The sequence below is a fragment of the Martes martes genome (assembly GCF_963455335.1).
Source record: "Martes martes genome assembly, chromosome: 4".
Classification (NCBI taxonomy): Eukaryota; Metazoa; Chordata; class Mammalia; order Carnivora; family Mustelidae; genus Martes; species Martes martes.
The window spans coordinates 101,352,909-101,372,727 of NC_137891.1; the positions used below are offsets into that span (position 1 = coordinate 101,352,909).

At 40.4% G+C, this 19,819-nt stretch overlaps 1 protein-coding gene across 2 annotated transcripts in view; it reads right to left on the reverse strand.

The window, feature by feature from the left end:
• The window catches only part of NTNG1 (netrin G1), a 335,602-nt gene that overhangs the window by 64,134 nt on the left and 251,649 nt on the right, over positions 1-19,819 (reverse strand). For both annotated transcript variants that reach the window (XM_080801281.1, XM_080801280.1), the window contains exons 4-5: positions 18,110-18,282; positions 5,813-5,839 (exon numbers count right to left, since the gene is read on the reverse strand). In XM_080801281.1, coding sequence (XP_080657407.1) covers positions 5,813-5,839; positions 18,110-18,282 — 200 coding nt within the window. The remainder of the gene's footprint in view (positions 1-5,812; positions 5,840-18,109; positions 18,283-19,819) is intronic.

The window sequence follows — 19,819 nt, forward strand, 5'->3', positions numbered from 1 at the left end:
TTGAGCTGGAATCCCGCCTTGCCCACTGTCCGGATAAGTTGGACAATTCATTTAATTCTTAGTTGTCTTATCTGTAAAATGATTATGTCGGATGAGTGCTCTTTAAGTTTCCTAAAAATACTAATTTTACTTGATTTGGGGGTTCTAAAATATGGTGGGAAATAGGGTGCCACCATGGATATGAAAAGCCACTGCTGAGGGGATGTTAGTGGGCCTTCCTGGAACATCCTTCTTCTGGGAGAGTGTGAGGAAAATATTAGGTGGAGACAAAGTCACAAGTTCCCTTTGGGTTTATATAGGGACTCCTGCTATTACTCAGAGAATCTGCAAACATTATTGATGCCTAGAAAGGAATATATAGAAAACCCTAAAACTCTCTAGAAGAAATCTCTGGGGCCTTGGAGGTAATCTTATCATCTTCGCAGCAAGCTGCCTACCCTCAGAAATACAGTGTCATTAAACTGGTGGGGAAGATATAGCTTAATGTGATAGTGGTAAGTCTGTCCTTGAGATAGCACACAGCATTTTATTTTTGCTATAAGTGGCTATTTCGATAAAGAAAGACATTTGGATTTTTACTGTCATACGATATGTACAAACACGTTTCACAATTTGCATGGCAAATTTCATGAGCTATCTCATGTTCTAGACTACACTTGACATATCTACATTTCCCATCTTCCTCAGAATACTGAGGATGTTTAGTGGTAGAGGAAGGCCATACATTAATGGGGTGGAGGGTCACAGTCCCCTACCCCCTCTCCTCACGCACGATGTTTGTAACTTCCGCTGACAACACAGTGAGGTACAAGAAAATGAACCTCTGTTTTTCTCCACGACACTAAATTTCCCTGCACAAAAATGGGTCAATTCAGTAATCAACAGGTGTAAGGTGCTGTGTGGTGGATTGGAAAGAGTCTGTGGTAAGAATAAATAAATCTAGAATTTTTCTTTCTATCCTCTTCCATGTGGTATAAGGTTATGAGCATGACTTTTGGAGTCAGACAGGCCTTCCTCATCCTATTATATTGGTCAAGTTACTTGGCCACTCTGAGCCTCAGACTCACTCGCCATTTGTAAAATAGAATTCTGTAGACATATGGGAACATCTCCCTCCAGTTCTGAGTGAAACTCTGTCTCACCCTTCCCAGGAAGTGAAGCAGTTAGCTGGCCACTCCTTATTTATCCTCCAAGAAGACATCAATGATACCTACACCTTTAGTGCAGAAGTTCACGGTTACATGTTCGAAGGTTCATCGTGGGCCCTTTCAGATATCCTGGCAAATCTTTGGTCAAGCTAGGAATGTCCCGATGCCCCACACAGAGATAACAGCAAAGGTACAGATAGCAGCTCACACTTAAAAAGTGGCTTGACATTCTAACTTCTACTGGGAAGAGGTTAATGCATGAAAAACATCAAATTGCTCAAGGTGGGCAATGGTTGATAGCATTACTAAACCACTCCTTTTCTTTTTTTTTTTTTTTAGGTAAAAGATACTTGCCCCCCTTCATTGTCATATTTGATGTATTCTTCAGGATTAAAGCAGCAGCTATGTCCTAATGTTCATTCAGTTTTAGGATAACCACAAAGTTTTCATGAATGTGAAATGCTAGTTACACAAATATGAAATGGATCTGTGATGAGGATACTGGGCACACGATATAACAAAGTCCCAGAGGTGCTTCACCTGGGACCTGAGCTTTCCTTCCAGAACATCAGCAAACAGTTCAAAATTAACGTAGCACACCATGCAATTTGCCATATAGCTACACTACCCTGTACGTTTTCTTCCTCATTATATAAAACCTAATTAGTTAAAGGGCAATTCAAATGAAACTTTTATTTGGGGGATTTAGAAGTATTAAAGCAAAGGGAAGAAAACAAACAAGCACTGCAGCTCTCTGGATAGCATGAACATGATTATTAATTACCCCTGGGTAGGGAAATGATTAACCTTGTTATTTTCCTCACGATCCAGGTTTCTACAGTAAACGGGTACCGAACAAAAATATTTGGATGCTGTCTGGAAAACAACTTTTACAAGGTCTCCAACTGGCATCAAATATTTTCAAGTAAGAAAACATCTCTGAGTTTTCTCTCCAGGCTGATGGATTCCTGCAGGTAGCACTTCCCTTGTTTAACAGTCTTGTCAATTAAATCAAATTAGAGATGAAGTTTTAACTCCAGGATGAAGGCAATGCTCATTATAAGAGAAAACAGGAAAGTGGAATATTTCCCTGAAGTAAACCATTATTTCTAATTGAAAGAGGTAGAGAGGAGGGGACAGTCAAACTCCTCCATCAATATTCTTCTATGCTTTATATGCTATGAGCTCAATCACTCAACAGTAATTTAAAGAAATAATATATACTTGGTTCCCCAGAATGTTTACATTTCTCTTTTGTGGCTATCCTGAGACATATTTTTATTTATTAAAAAATGCCAAGTTGTTTGAAATGGTGTTTCCTGAGGTGATCTGTCATGTCAATGGCTGCCCTACCTTTAATCTCTGACTCATCTGTCATCTTCTTTCTTAAGTGATAATCACCCACACAAAGCTATTTGCACATTAGGCCAGTTCTTATTCTAATTATGGTCTTTATACTGTTTAACATAATTAGTGAAATCACTTGCTTTTCAGGACTAAGGAGCAGATAATATATGCTAGAAGGTAATGATTAGTTTATCACTCTAGCAAAAACATCCACACCAAACCAACTATTAATTGGCATCATCAGCATCAACAAATGTTCACTTGGATAAAATTGTGAATCTTTACTTCTAAGCATAAGATATATTTTGTATACATAAAAAAATGAAACCTGAATGAATTACTGCCACATTAGGTAAAGTAAAAACAGAGATCACAAGGCTCAAATGACTGTAGGTCTATTTTGGGATTCATTAATTGCTGACAATACCACCAGTATTTTTTCAGCCATGGCCAAAGCACATCGAAATGACCAAATTTTAAATCAAGGAACTCAGAAACAGTTGGGAAACCTATTTCCTAAAAAAAATAGACAACAGCAGGTACACATGACCTTAATGGGAAATTTGTTTCAAAAAATATTTTTAGCAGATGATCGGAAAGGATGGCCACTCTGTCCATGCATTTGAACCTTAATACTGGTGTTGACAGTTTGAGATCTATACTGAAACCTATCACGGCTCCAAAATCTTTAGTCATTGTGTATATAGCACATGTATGTGAACTTATGGTTACATACATCAATAATTTACATCAATGGTATGTATCATTCACTTTCCTTGAGGTGTGTTTTGATGATGGGAGCCTCACGGGTATTACATCTGTTATAATGGCATTGTCTATATACTGGTTGGAATTATGCTGGTTGATTCCTTCTCTGGGATAATGGGAAAAGCCCTGGCAACCACCCAAACTTAGTTAAAAACTCAAGCAACTCATTCTTCTCTGGTGTATACCTTGGAAACCCATTCCTGTGCCCTCTAGAGTAGGCAGCAAGTCATCTCTGTGTGAATTTTTGCCCTTTGGAGAGGAAAGGAATCCACTAGTGCACCCAATGAGCACCTTATGAGCCCACAAAGAAGAGGTGCAAATGCCACAGAAGCAGCCCAGAAGATCCTATCCTGTTTGATGGCTTTTATAATCAATCTCTTGACTTTAAAGCCAGCAATCGGCAAGCTAGTTGTGTGTGATGTTGGGTGACTCCTGGCAACTTTGACACCCTGTTTGCTGGAGAAATCTGAGGGAACCCCCACTGCACTCCAAGCAGAGCCGCCAGAGGCAATAAGGAAGGCAGGTTACAAACTATCATTTTGTTTGCTAGCGGGTTTTGGTTCCATATGAAGGAGTTAAATTTTCCTAGGCTCCTGATCAAAAAGGTAGATACATTTTCCAAAGGCACCACAAAGCATCCTTTCAGGTCACCACTGATTTTGAAATAAAACAAAGCAAAATGAAACTGGAATTTCCTGACTCAGTGTGTAAAAGGTCAACATCTGCTGATGCTCAGAGATGGGGCACGTGGTGGAGGCGGCCGGATGAGATGTTGAGTGAGCAATACAGTCGGTGATCCCATGCGACACACGACCGACACGCAGAACAGAAACACACCCCAGCACCAAAGAACTACTTTCCATGCATCCATTTCTGAAAATCTGACTGGTCACCCCGCTGAGGCAGCCTCAATAATCCGTCTCAGCTGGCTTCTCCTCGGTCCCCTTTTGTTCTAAGAGGCATATGTAAATGAAATTGTCAAGGCCTGAAAGGAGCCCGTTGTGGGAGGGCTATGTGTATGTATACATGACATACATATATATATGTATATACTCACACAATTAGACAAATCCCAGGGGAGATACTAAAGCAGAACACAGAGACTATGAGAGCTGAAGGTTTCCCCTGGGAGTCTGCAGCACTGATGCCCTTTCAGCAAGATCCTACAGGCCAGGCTGCAGCATTAGGCTGGTATCTGAAAGGAGGGGAACACTACCTCTATTTACAAAGCCGCTGATTTTCATGGCATTTCACATGTCTAGTGCTTAACAAATCTGCGTCCAGGTCTATTTCCAAGCTTAAGTAAACTGGCTCGATTTGCATATGGGAAGACCTGACCGTGCATTTATGAGAAGTGGGAAGCTGTTTCACCCAAATTATTAGAGTATTGCGCTGAAGATGGATGTTGGGTATTTAACCACTGCTGTTCATACTGCCATCACCCTGGGTGGCCCAGCACCCATGATGAAGTCCGTGACGGGTGAGACCACAGTGAAAACTCTTGTCTTCACGTGCAGTACCTAATCTCTGTCTCCTCAGCACTCTGTTTTGAATGGGTTATTCAGCAGTCGTGCAAAGGATTTAGGCATCAGAAAGAACGGGTGAGAAATGTAAGAACATGTAAGGTCCTGCTCTGCGAAGCTGTGGGGCATTTCCTCAAGGAGCATTTCAGGCTTGGTGTTGGGGTGTCATTGTTTTACATGTGAATAAGGAGCTACAGCCTGGTTCTCCCAGGACAGCCGGGAGAATGCTCTTTGCAATGGTACTGGAGAAATGTTTCGTAGAAGCTTGAAGAGGGATTTCTCTTTCAACTGCTTCTATTTCTACTAAGGGATTTCTCACAGGAATTTCTACTAGCTGGATTCCTAAATTCTGCATATATTTTTTGTACCCAGTCCTCTATCACACTTCAACCTAAGTAGTCAGGAGAAGATGGATCACTGTATTTTCAGAGGGAGAAATGGACATACTGATTTTTTTCCTCTTCATTCCCCCAGAAAGACTAATGATCACCAACCTGCCTCTTTCAGGCCTTCACAAAGATTGGAGTGTGATAAATTACTAAAATTCCCTCCCCTTGGTTTCATGGCATTTTCATTGGGTTCTAATGAATATGCCTAAAGTGTTCATTGGTATTCATTCTCTGCTTTTAAAAATTATGGGAGAAATCCATATCCAGTCCTAAGGAGAAAGTTCAATTTGTTGTTGGTTACTAAGTATGGGTAAATAGGACTGCTTATATTTTTGCTAAATGAGCTGTGGTTACCTAAGTAAATGCACCTCTGTGAAGATAGCCTTCATTGGTCAAAAGCAGTCAGGAAAGCCATGGTACTGTGATATCCACAGAGAAGTTATGCACTGATAATTATTTTATCTGTGCTCTCACCCTGTCTGTGCAGAGAACACACACAACAGTTCAATTCACAAAGAAAATACCTTCTTACATCAGAAATGGACACTGGGAAAATAGACCTTAGGAGCTCAACAAGAAAACAAAGCTAGCCTAGACTTGGTTTGGTGACTTTTTTTTTTTTTTTTTTTTTACTTACTACCGATACTGGAAATACTGGGGATACCTGGAGAGAGAGAAAACAATAAAGAAAAACTGTTAGCTATTAATACATGCCATCATTAACTTAATATAAACATCTCAGAAACTTAACATTTAATAACATTCCGATCATCAGGAAATATGCACAAAAAAGCAAGATATCTATTCATCCATCCAAGCCATTTTGCTTTCGTTCTAGAACTCCTGAACTTGGCAGGGTTGGAAAATTAATGCTCAACTTCAACAGCTGGTTCAAGACAAGCTTCATGACATCAAACATTTTGTGCCTGCCTGTAAGGTTAATGAACATTCGTACGTGGTTCAAAACAGATTTTAAGCTAGACTTATGTTCTGGGCACAGATTGCTAAATATACACCATGTGGACCTGTACACGTATACCCACGTAGGCACCAGATCTTTTAGATGTATTATGAGATGCATATGTTAGCTGCTGAAAGTCATTTGGCCTTTTATTTGATTCATTTCACAGAACCGTCATTTTTAGTCCTCTTTTACATGTCAGATATGTGGATTAAGCTCTGTAATAGAAACTTAATTGAGAAGAATAATTCACGGATACATTAGGTTGTTCATATTGATCATGGACTTCAGACATTCTCCCAGGTTCTACTTCAATTTACAGGTTGTGTGAAGGTGGTGGGACCATTTCAGAATGCAGTGGGCTTGGTACAAACATGGATAGGAATTTAGTCTGTCCCCTGAAAACTCATAGCCAAGAGCAGGGGCCCGGGAAGCAGGCTGTCTGGGTTTGAAGCTTTGCTCTTACCCTCACTGACCGCGTGACCTTGGGCAAGCTGCTTATTCTTGGTTTTCTACCTCTTAGGGTTGTTGCAAGGATACACAAATAGATGTATGTAAAGTACTCAAAGTGTTACTTGGCGGGCAGTGTGTACTCTACCTGTCCTTGCTATGGAGTACTTTTACTGATACAGTCGGCCCACCAACCAAGCAACACTATGATAGATATGGCTGAGGGAGACTTGGAGATTTACATCTCCTCCACTAAATTTGGGTCATGGTGCGGGTGCGAGCAGAGAATGGGACTCAGGCAGAAGCGAGGGAGAGTACTGCTTGGCAACGGATCAGCGAGGTGATTTCAGGCAAGTTCCCAGCCTCTCTAGGCCTGTTTCGTCACCACCCAAAAGGGGTTAATAATATCAACTGCATAGGGCTGCTGTGAGGATTGAATGAAATAATCCATAAAAATGTCTGACACATGGTACGTAGCCAATAAGTGATAGCTGTTAATGAGCTGTGCAGCCTTTTCTCCACATCATTGGAGTGTAGTCCTAACAGGTGGTAAATGTAGGAATCATTAAACTTCTATTTTTGTGTTTATCTTTGAACAACTGCCCCTCTGCTTGTTTTAACATTTAACATTTAACATAACGGGTTTAATCACTGAACCTCACTCAGAAATTTCGAGCTGTGTAGTCTTTAAACCCAAAAGTTCTTTTCTTATTTCTTCATAGGGAGGGGAGAAGGAGGAATGAAAGATTACCATGATTAAAAAAAAAAAAAAACAAAAAACTTGAGAGGAATAAAATTTTATCTTTAGCTATAAAGTACATTCAAAATCTCTTAATTTTAAATGCACAGAGTTTAGGGTCGTTCAGCTTAATTACTGATCACTCTCCCACCCACACTGGAAATCCGTTTTAACTCTTGTTCTCTGAGCTGAATTTCAAGCTGAATGCAATCTCTTCAAAGGGTTGCTGAATTCCTGACCCCACACTTCAGCAGACTGTCTTCGATACAGCCTGACTGTGACTTGGTACCGAATCTTTCCTTTTTTTTTTTTTTTTTTCCTAAATCCCCTATTGAGTGAGGTATGATGGCAGCATCACAATTTTAGTATCAACTGCAGAAGCTCCAAAGTTCCCCGTGATTGCAAATCCTGCTGCATTGGAACTGCTTGCCTTTTGTAATCCGTCAAAGAGAATGGGAGTTAGGGTGGCAGGAAGAGACTTTCCGGGCGTTTTCAAACTTACCCGGAGTTAGAGGGCCATGCATAATGCAAGGTGAAGTTCCAGGCTGTTTGGCCAGATGCAATGGTGAGCCAGCCCGCAAGACTGTCTGATGCAGTACTTGCTGCCGCAGAATGCTCAAGGAAGATGCCGAAATGTTTCCTTCCTTTGGGGACGCCAGCGCGGGGAGAAGTGTTCACTGCAGCTCTATAAGCCTCTAGAGGCACGGCCATTATGAGATCTTATTTTCCTCATGAAGATGTTTTCTATTCCCTAACATTTTGGATGCTTGAAATTCATCCTCTTCCTCATTTTGTGGCTCACAACTTTTTGAGGTGTTGCCAGGTGAGTTCCTTTCTATCCACTGCTGTAAAATGGGAATTGCTTGGAAAAGATTTTTAAACTTTTCATTGGGATAAAGATTTTTGAAGAAGCAAATAACTGAACACCAAGGGATGCCCATTAGTATATTTTCAAATGTTATTTTTTTCCCCAAATGGTCTTTATTGTAATGTTCAAACACCTTGCTTTTTGTTCCCTACAGACAACTAAAGAATTTAATAAGCCCACTGCATGCCTTAAAAAGGCTACGAACAAGCCATGAGATGTCTGCCAGATACCTAAGGAATAGGGCAAGAAGGCTACAATTCATTTCATGAAAGGTGGGTTTCTTTGGGGGTCTTAGGGGGATGCATCAATGAATGTAATTCCATCTGACAACAGAGACAGCGCCTATAAACCACGGTAATGAAAGTCAGATTATGCTCAGGGAAACTCTAGACACACGTTGGCAGGTTTTTGTTTTTGTTTTTTTTAACATTCCCTGTGAAGTGACAAGCATTATGTAAACAACATTTTTACCTTTAAAACTGAGCTTGGAGGTTATCTCTTCCCTTCCTCTTCATCTCCCGGATGTGAATTAGCCACTCCGTGTGATTGCACACCTCCTTGGGTAGGCCTCCCTGAGAAACTCACCAACTCACATTTATAATTGTTTGTGTTTGCCTGAGAGGTCTGAGGGGCAATCATCATGTCTCCTTCTTTTCTGTATTTCTAGTATCTTCCTGGGACAATGCCTGATACAGAAGAGCTGCTCCAGTGTATTTGCGCAAAACTTTATCACTGGTAACCAAGAATTTTCTATCCTAGTGAAAATACTTTCGGCCATGGTATGATCTTGTCCCATATAAAATGTTTCACTGAAACATTTCTCAGAGTTCAGTATGAGTGGATATGTTTGTTCTCTCTGAACATTTCCTCCACTCCAATAACCAGAGTTATACAATGTCAGATGCCCCTCACAACTTTGCCTTTCAGGAAGTCAAGAGACTCAAAAACGCAACCTGGAGCTCAACTGGGTAAACTCACTTCCTATTTGGCTTATTTACCTTCTATTCCTTCTCTCACATCTTCTTTTTAAACTCCTATTTGGATATTCGTATTTGTATTTGTCTTTTTCCCTAAGCCACCCCAGGGGCAAATACAGATGTTGTGGGGTCTAAAGCATATTCAAATCTGGGAGCTCTCTTTGAGAAAAAGAATGTTAACTTTAAAATATAAAATTAAATATGAAATTGACTTTTTTTTAAAGTTTAGAAGGATCCTAGGGAGGAATCCTGAAATGTAAGCTTCTTAGGTGAAATCCTTCTCTGAAACAACCTCAAAAATACTCGTGACAGATAAAGAGATGAAATAGGTAGACAGAAAGGAAGGAGGATACCAGATAAGCTAATTCAGAAAGAGTCATTTAAAAATGAAGAGCAGAAAGGGAGTTAAGCAATAATCTCATCAAGCCTTCCACTTTACCAAAGGGGAAACTGAAGGCACAAACAGAAGCAAGAGCCTTGTCCAAGTCAACACCTTTCTATTCAACATTGGAAGAGGTAATTCCTAGCTCTTTTCTGCTGAGATACTGCTCAACTTCCACAGAGGAAATAAAGCCCAGGTATGCATGAACTTCACCAGAAGGTTCTGTAGTACATGGCACATGAGTTTAATACCACTGTTTCTTCTAGAAGAGAAATGGTACTTCAATCAGAGACACACACACATGTTGAGTACGCCAAAGAGCTTTGTATGCTAAAAGAATGAGCAGGTGTTCAGTGTAAATGCTCTTTCAGTTAGTTCCTCCTCCACTGGCCCTCCCCACTCCTATATTTATTTTAATGTTTGTTTTGAAGGAATTCTGCTGCAATTAAGAGGATGAGAACATAGCAGAATTATATAACTGTTTTCTTCTCTTTCTCCTACTTCTTGCTATTTTACTATCTCTCCCACCAAGTAAATGGCTAAAGGGGGCCCAGTTAGGGAATGTGATGGCGATCTCAAAAATAAACACCCTAAACTTCTGAAGCAGATTGATGCAGTGCTAAAAGCCATAACTCCTTCTGAGAATCAAAGCAAAGTCAGCAGCTTTTCATGGAGGAAATCAGAAGGGACACAGATTTGGTATGCCTCAAACTGAGAGGAAATATTGCCCCTGTTGTGATAGATGGCTTGAGAAAAAGCCCATCAAGTAGATGACTAGGTCTTCAGAAGAAACCAGGCTATAGCCATCAGGATCTAGAACTCCAAAAAGCCCAGTTGAAGAAGAGGTGGGTGATGAGGAAGAAAACATTCTGCAGACTCATTCATATTCTGGAGAAGTATTTCCAATGTCCTTCCAGCCCTGGTCCTTGGTCCCACTGTGTTAATAGGAGGAATAGTGAGCTGTCTACTAGGAACTTGAAAGTGAAGGGAAATAAAGTTGCCTTCATAGAATTGTACCATGGAACCAATATATAAATGATCCAATCAAAGACAGCTAAAGTCATCTTACAACAACAGAAGGGGTCTAGGACCTGAGTGTATGTGACAGACTTGACAGAGGTGACATCAGCCTGAGGTAGCCTATTGACATATGTGAAGAACAGGAGAATAGCCAATGAGAAGGAGGAAGCATAGAAAGAGGAGCATTGGGCTAGCATTGTCTCAGGAAGAGGGAGGGGTACCCTGTAAGCTTTCAGACCTTCAGTGTTCTGTTGGCATTAGGGAGGCTTACTATGTGATAGGATGGGCGTGTCAGGATGTTTCAGCCTCGTGTTATTGGCATTCTGAGTCATGTAAATTTCCTGTCCCATGCTTACCAAGCAACCTTCTGATTATTACCTGGCTCTGGGAAGAGTCTTAATTACAAGGGAGAGAATACACTGGTCCTAAGAACTTAACTATTCTGAATACCATCACAGTTATTTCATGTTCTGGATGAATAAATTGGGATTTAGACACAACTTATCTCCCTAGATAGTTGCTGTCTCTACAGGGAGAATTTACTCACTAGGCTGGGTTGAGTCCATGGTGTTAGATCTCAGTGAAATTGTCATGAAAACTGCATCTCACTTTATTGTGTGCTTACTATGTGCCTGCCTCTGTTCTAAATACCTTAAGTGTATTAATCGATTTAATTTTTATGACAACCTTATGAGGTCAGCACTCAGGTTTATTCTACAGATGGGGGAAACTCAAACACAAAGAGCTTGCCCAAGGTCATCTCTATGAGTTCGGAAGGAAACTGAGATTTGAATCTAGAGGTCCAGGTTCCAGAGCTTGAGCCTATAACCACCCCTCTATACTATCCCTTAGTTTATTGAATTTATCTCCAATCTTCAAAACACAAAAACAAACAAACAAAAGACTCTGAAAACTAAAAGGTTTTTCTCTTTTTTTCCCCTAAAATTCACCTGCAGCACAACATACCATGCTCTGAACTAATTTGGTGGCAAAACGTGACTGGAAGGGGTATGAGGTGAGAATAATCACAGGTTTGCTGCAGAAATACTAAAAAGTTTGATTAAGTGATGCTACATCATATTGTGCTGTGGGTATGGTTAAATTATGCATCTATAATATATGTATTATGAAATCCTAACAATTTTGAATTCCAAATTATGCCCGGTTCCATGAGCTTCAGATAAGGACTGTGGATTAGTGGTTGTACATGAATAATTTGGTATTCTGGTTTTAGATATTGGGCCAGCAGCTGGGGTCCTACACATGAGGAAAGTGCTCTGAGAGTGCTCTCTTATTGTGTTGATAGAATTGGGGTTCTCAGTCTCAAAGGATGGTGGGCAGAGCCTGACAGCGCTCAAGTCACTTGAGGCCATGAATACCATTTGGGGAGGTCTGTGAAGATCAGCCAGCCATGAGCAACCATGAAAAAAAAGTGAGTCTTTTTCCCATTTTGTTTCCTCCAAGATAGCTAACTGACTCTTCCTGTCAGAGATTGAAGACCCTTGTGTTAGAGCTCCTGAGCCGTGAAGACCACACGTTCCAGGAAACACGGGAAGATGGATGGGAGGTCAATGTACCCATGTGCACATTACAGCATTATTTAGGGTGACTTATTCACTCACCAAATAGTTGATCCCACAGACATTTATAAAGACCAGGAATACAGCATGGTTCAGTTCTCAAATTGCTAACATTTTAGCTCTTGAAGTCAGGTAGACTGAAGTTTAAATCTTGTTCTGTAATGCATTCGCTGTGGGACCTTGGGACAACTTACTTATTAATCTTTGTGTGGCTGTGTTTCCTGATCTGTCAAATGTGGATAAAAATAGTACATACCCCATGAGGACCGTGGTAAGGATTTAATGTAAGAAAACACTTAAAGCCCTTCACAAAGTATAAGAGCCAATGGTAAACTTAATAAATAGAAGCTACCATTATTATTATTATTACAATTTTGGTTATAGAAAGTCAACCGATTGTAAGTGTACATGCACTATCAACAATCTAGAGTGAAAAGAGCAATTGATTTTACCAGGGAGGGTCTAGGTAGGCTGCACTAGAAGAGCAATCTTGAAAAAGGAGAATTATAATAAAGAGTGAGAGAAAGGCAATTGGAGAAAGGAATAAATCCAGTATCCGGCATGTTGACTTTGAGATCTTTGTAGACAGCTGGAAAAATCGGTCTGGATTCAAGAAAAGGATTCCAGGCTGTAATTGACTGATTATTATTAAGCCAATGTCACTAAGAACTAAAACCACAGGAACTGATGAAAAGGACAAGGAAAAAAAGCTGTAGACTGAGAAGAGGCGGTGTGGAGAGCTTGAAAATTTGAAACAAGGGCAGACAGGGAGCCTTTGAAGGCAAAAAAAAATAACAAGCAGAAATCCAGGAAGAGAAGTAGGAGAAATTAGGTTTAGATAAGGCTGGCTTAACTAAGCAAGTGTCAAAAGGTTCAGACCCTAGTGGAGAACAGAGAAAGTAACTGAACTTTAACCTGAAAAACAATACAGTGCCAAGTGCAGTCCTAGAAGTCAAGACATACGTGGGTTCAAATCCTCCTTCTCACCCTGACTAGTGGTGGAAACCTTAAATAGGGTACTTGAGCTCAGCAGTCAGCAGACTCCATGTCTATAAAATGAAACTAATGGCATCTCTAAGAGTGTTGTGAGTTAAGAATGAACTAATGCATGTAAAGCACTTAGGAAATTGTCTGGATAATGACATACACATGAGCACACCTGGGAAAATATAAATTGGTCAATGTGAATTTAATACGAGAGAAAATAATAGAACGATCATCAAATTACTTTCCATTACTCAGAGGAGCCCTAGATATTGTGTAACAATTCGAGTTGGATTTCTGAACAAACAAATAATGTCAATGCCAGACCAATTTAATTTTCTCTCTTTGAAGAATATTAGACTGTGTAGGTAAGAAGAAAGTGAAAGATTGAATACAGTGGAACTGGATGGGCTTTCTATCTTCATGACATTTCTATCACTAGGATATAGAAATTGCTTAAAGCAGAAGGTCCCCGAAAGAGTGTTTTATAGAAAGTTATTAACTGTTCTATGAACATTTATGTTTGGGAAACACAGAGTAAAATAAGTTACTTTACTATAGGATTCTCAAAAAAAATTTTTTTTAAGATTTTATTTATTTATTTGACAGACAGAGATCACAAGTAGGCAGAGAGGCAGGCAGAGAGAGAGGAGGAAGCAGGCTCCCCGCCGAACAGAGAGCACGATGCGGGGCTCGATCCCAGAACCCTGGGAGCATGACCTGAGCCTAAGGCAGAGGCTTTAACCCACTGAGCCACCCAGGTGCCCCTCAAATGTTTTTTTTTTTTTTTTTAGATTTTTATTTATTCATGGACAGAGAGAGATCACAAGTAGGCAGAGAAGCAGGCAGAGAGAAGGGGGGTGGGTGGGAAGCAGGCTCCCTGCTGAGCAGAGAGCCCGATGCGGGACTTGATCCCAGGACCCTGAGATCATGACCTGAGCTGAAGGCAGAGGCTTAACCCACTGAGCCACCCAGGCATCCCTCAAATGTTTTTTAATAAGGTAATATGAAAGTCGTAGAGTCATTATAGTTTATAGCATTTTCCAAACTTCTTTGGCATGGAATCTTTAAAAGGTCATAGAACACACCTTTGGAAGCAGAGGTATAGATAATATTATAGTATCTTTTTTAGAGTTATAATTCCTATAGGTTGATTGTTGAGTTTTCAGCATCTATATGTAGAAAAATATTGTGTATTACTCCACAAGGACTGGAAATTTAAAAAGGTGTTACTTAATAGTTTTATTCAGGAGCTGGACAATAGCAATCAAGTGAATCATAATGAAGCATTAAGTTGGACAGAGTTGCTATCTACTTGGAAGACAGAAATGAAATTCAAAGACACTGTGAATATTATCATAAATAGAATGAAGATCAATGGGGAGAAGAAAGATTTCTTACAGAGAAAACATAAGCTTTGTAGAAAAAATAAGGAAAACATTTTGATACACACACACATATATATGGCTTTAAAAGACCAAGAAAACACAATGGGTCTTGAATAAAAAGCATGGTGTATAAAGATATAATCACAAGAGTTATTACTTCTGCCTCTGACAAGTCTATTGTATTGAAAAGCATAGGGACATGTGATGTGTCTCACAGATTATAATGATGGCTCTACTTTAGAACACTGGGGCTCTACATTCTTCTTTCCTGGTTCTATACAGTCCTTACAAAAGTGGCCTTGGAGATGCTCCAGAATTCAGGACTTCCAAAGTCCTACCATTCGCAGCAAACCCCTCTGAGTGCTGGGTTAACTGCCTGTGAAGGGAGATCTTCTAAGTTCCTGGTTATGAAGTTCTCTGAGTTCTTCTGCTAAGAGTGGGCAGGAACTGACCTTCCAATTGAGAAATGATCCTGGCTGCTGAGATTCTGCTAAATCAAGAGATTACCCAGGATGCATGGCGTTTCTAGGCAATTGAGGAGTTGATGTTGAGTGTGAAGAGATTGTAGCCATTCTTTTTATACCTCTTAGGTTTTGTATTCTTGTATTAGGATATGGCATATACTACGTGATCCTCTTAAATAACTGACTTGTGATGTACCACCTGGAGTTGTGTGTGTGTACGTGTGCATACAAGCATGTACGCTTGTGTGTAAGAGAAAGCTGGCATGAAATGCGAATTGTAAGAGTGCCAGAAGTCCCATGTTGGCTGACATCTCCACACTAAAAAATTAGAAGACTTCTAGGGCAAGCAACTCAGGAAGAGACAAGAAAATCTTATTATATGAAATGGAATTTGATGATGTTAATACGGAGAAAAAAGAAACTGGGGTCAATATAGCTCTTTTGCTACTTGAAGAGAAAAAGCTGACTGGAAATGACACGATACTCAAGAAATCAGTGAACTACTAAAAAATAGGTCTTATAACAATTAAAACTGCCCAATAATGAAGAAGCATGCTTATGAAAAAAAAAGTCCTAAAATTAAAATTATTTTTGAACACTTATTTTGTGACAGGTGTTATGCTGAACCCATTACATGCAGTAGCCTGCTCAATTCTCTTAAAATCCCGAGGAGGTGAGAATTGCTATTATTCTCGCATTACAGATGGGAAACTGAGTGCTGGAGAGGTTAGTTTACTTTTTCAAGGTCACACAGCCAGTGAATAGATAAACTGTATTTGAACTTGTAACCTGTGTTCAAAGCCACTGAATTGCTTATTTTCATCCTCAGACACTGAAAGCGCAGTCTGATGTGTCAGAAATTTAGTTTAAGGAGTTCTTGCCATTGTAAGGTTTTTCCACTGCAAGACTCTTTTATCTCTGAAATCTTTCATCTAATCTCTGCCATGTTGAAGACTGGAACATTGACTTGAGCCTCCTTGGGCATTGTGTCCCTCTGTCACCTTCGTATTTTAAAAAAGATGGGAAAAAGTCTAAAAGTCTGGAGAAGGCCAGTAAAAACTAAGGGATAGATGGGCAGTGGAGACCACAAAGAAAACTGCAAGAGGTTGCATTCCTTTGGCCAGGGAGTAATTGGTGATCTTCTCCAATATGCAAAAGATGCGGGATACATCATTCCCACGGAGAATATAACAAAAAACCCACCACAGTGAAAAAGCTTGGATGGTGCAAGAAGGGGTCCCCGGTGAAAATGTCTTGAAGTACGCAAGCCTTTGAAGCTCAGTTATGGGTTGAAGAACTGTTATGTGAGAACAGGAGCCAACATAGCTGGAGTTCTGCCTCACCTGCTTTTCTGGTCACCTTGACAAGTTGATTGGCCCTGAGATTGAACCAGAATGCCAACAAGAGTTTGTGAACCTTCCTCCATTCCATCCTGTCCCCCTAAAGAAGCAGCAGACACTGAAAATGAAATTGGAGCTACTTCCACTTAGGGCAACCTTTAAAGTAAATGTGACAAGTGTGGTGATAGGGATTCTTGGTAGTCAGGCACAGGGACTCGCAAACAAATGACCTCATGATTCCTTCTGAATTCATGAGTCTATGGCCCTGAACAACTGAGGACAGCCCAGAGTCTCTATTAATAAAATCGCCTTGAAAAATCAACGTTTCTGCTCAACAGAGCTTTATGTATTAATTTTAGGAGCTAGACTGTCTGTTTTTTTTTCTTTAACACAGAAAGAAATGGAATCCCCTTACAAATATAGATTTTTTAAAAATCTTTTGAAGAATATTTTTTTTCTGCTTCATAGAAATTTTATCATAATTTCATGCCCCCATACTTCATGGCTTGTTACTCGCTCCATTACTCTTACATTTAACTTGATAAGGTCCTGGTTCCTGTGATACTAGTTTTTAGGTTTTGGCTTCTCACAGCTGCTGCTTTGAAGTACCTGATAACATTCTCAGCCTCACAAAGAGCCAGTGGCTTTTTAAGCCCTCATTCTCCCACCGCTCACTGTCCTGCTATTTGTTATTCTCACTTCATGGGTATATTCTCAACCTCACCCTTTCTCTACTTTTGAAAGACGGCAAACCTTGGGCTTTCACAAGGGGCTAATGGGTCCATCCATGAAATCGGAGAGTTTATTCTGGAAATAATCATGTCTTTCCCTGAGCGTGTCAGAGCATGTCTTCCTCTGGATCTTCAGGGATTTTAGTGAGGTGCACAGGGGTGGTAATGGGGTATCTCTCGTGGTTCCTGGAAGCACAAATAAGGCCTGTGCTCTTTTCACATGAACTCAGACATTCCTTTTCTTTTCTTTCTTTCTTTATTTTTTTTTAAGATTTTATTTATTTATTTATTTATTTATTTATTTTATTTATCTGACAGAGATCACAAGTAGGTAGAGAGGCAGGCAGAGAGAGAGGGGGAAGCAGGCTCCCTGCTGAGCAGAGAGCCCGATTTTGGCCCGAGCCGAAAGCAGAGGCTTAACCCACTGAGCCGCCCAGGTGCCCCAGACATTCTTTTTCTTAATGTAGTACCTGCAGGCCTACACAGTCACACTTGGTATCAAAAGGTGGCTCTACTAACAGGATCCAAGCCAGGCATGACTTCAACAGCTGGCATTTGGAAAAAGCCAATTAATTCATTGGGCGAAGTTAAGCCGTAGTTAAAACTGAACTGGGAAGCACCTTCTGGACAAAACATCCCTCAAGTTACCCAGTAGGGGAAATGGGGTTAGAAACATTTAGAAAATTTCTGGAGTTGCCTATGGCTAAAATTAAGTTCCCATTGGGAGTTTTGAAGGCTGTTGTTATTTTAATAGGAAATCAATTTGGGGAGGAAAGCAAACATTTCCTGTTTCATCCACTTAGAAAAAAATGTCTCCTGATTTCCATCATTTCCCAACACATTTGATGTGAATGTTGGAAGACTGAATTTAACAGATGATCCAAGTGTGAAAATGTGCTTACAATTGGTGAAATAGAGACTAAAGCTTTAGCCGCATTTTGAAGAGGAATAGGATAGCCATAAGAGGAACAGCACAATTGCAAGTGAAATTGAGAGGAACTGTCAGCTCATCTTGCACAGAATAAGGCGTTAGAGAGCAAAGTTACTCACAGGTATTTGCAGTGCCTTTGGGGATGGGGAGATACGAGCCTGGACTCCAAGGTCGGCCCTGATAATTCTTCTTGCATTTCCCACAGTCTGGACCTGTGGTGTTGTGCTCACATTCACAGGTCAGTTTGCTGTTGTCATACACACACACAGTGGCGTGGAGATTACATTTGCACCTAAGCAGGAGAGAGACAAGAGTTCACTGTGAGTCAAGTTGGTCTTAGCGATCACAATCACACGGAGGCTTTACCCATCTATCTCCTGGTGTGGTGGCTCTTACACCCCACAGTGATTGCTACATAGAAGCTCTGGGCAAAATGTAGATCTGCAGGCCCCACCCTTAGAATCTTTTCAACAAGGGGGAAGAGGTGGGGTTAGGATACCGTCACTCTCATCCCACCCTTCAATGAATCCCAATACTAGTCATTTGGTTCAGTAGAGACCTGAAGGTCCCATAAGACAATCGTACTACAAAATCAAGGGTTTCCCAACAGGTGTCCAAAATATTGCCACCAGTGAGCAGTTTTCTTGTGGTATTAGCAATCTATGACAATTTCATTTGGGTTTGAAGAGCAGTGTTATCTTCTGTTTTTCTTTAAACCAGAAAGACAATTCTTACTTGTTTAAAAGGAAAGATAACCGTGAAGACAATTTGCTGTTTAGGCTTATTTTATAGACCCACGCAGATCATAATCATTGAACCCACATTCCAGGCTCTAAAATGATATTACCCCAGATCAAAAGCTTTTCCCACCAAGGCCTCTAATCAATCTGAATAGTCCTTAGATTTCCTAGTCACAGCAAATAAGGTAATTACAAGTCTTTCACAAACGGTCCAAATGACTCAGATAAAAGATGCTTAGAAGCCTAAAAATAAAAAAAGACTATATGTGACAGGGGTTTGAGGTCATTAGCAAGTCTTGCCTTCGGTGCCTGTGAAGAGAGCTGTGATATATGAGAGGCAACAATGGAATATGCAATTTCCACAAAAATACATTCCCCTACCCAAAGTCTTGCACTGTAAAATTGCAAAGGCCAACTGGATATTTGTTGAGGTAGCAAGTTATAAATTGTAACATCCCAAGCAGAGGCCACATCCTCTGGGAAAGTAAAACCTAGGTTGACAGGATCACCATGACCAGAGGCCAGAATGGTGTATGCAGGAAGCAATGTGTCCACACAAAGGGGAGAACTAAGACACCCGAGACGGGGGACAAAGGATCCAGACCTGTCAGAGTTGGAATCTGAAAATGTTACGTGTGTGTATGTGTCTGTCTGTCTGTAGATGTGTGTGCATTTTTAAACTAGTCTTGTCTCTTCTAGAAACTAGGACAAAAATATAGAAAGCCAAATTTCATAAAAACAAGGAAAGGTTGTAGGGTTTTACATTTGCTCTCCTTTGTGGGGGAATATCATGAATTGGAAAAAGTAACAGTAGTCTTTCTTAGGTAGGAAAATAAGATTCTTTAAGAACTGATGTTGGTTTCTATAATGTCTGTATAGCAACATGCAAGTTTCTGTCTTGTGCATGGATGATCTGTTTGGAACACTGACCCAAACTTATGGCAAGGAAGTGAAGGACCGGCTAAGACTATTACGGAGAGCTACTGGCCTCTCTTCTAACTAAAAGATATAGCCCCTAAAGTAATTCCCACTCCCCACCCCCCAAACCTTCCTGGATAAGATCACACTTCTTCACCAGGGGTCTGCTAC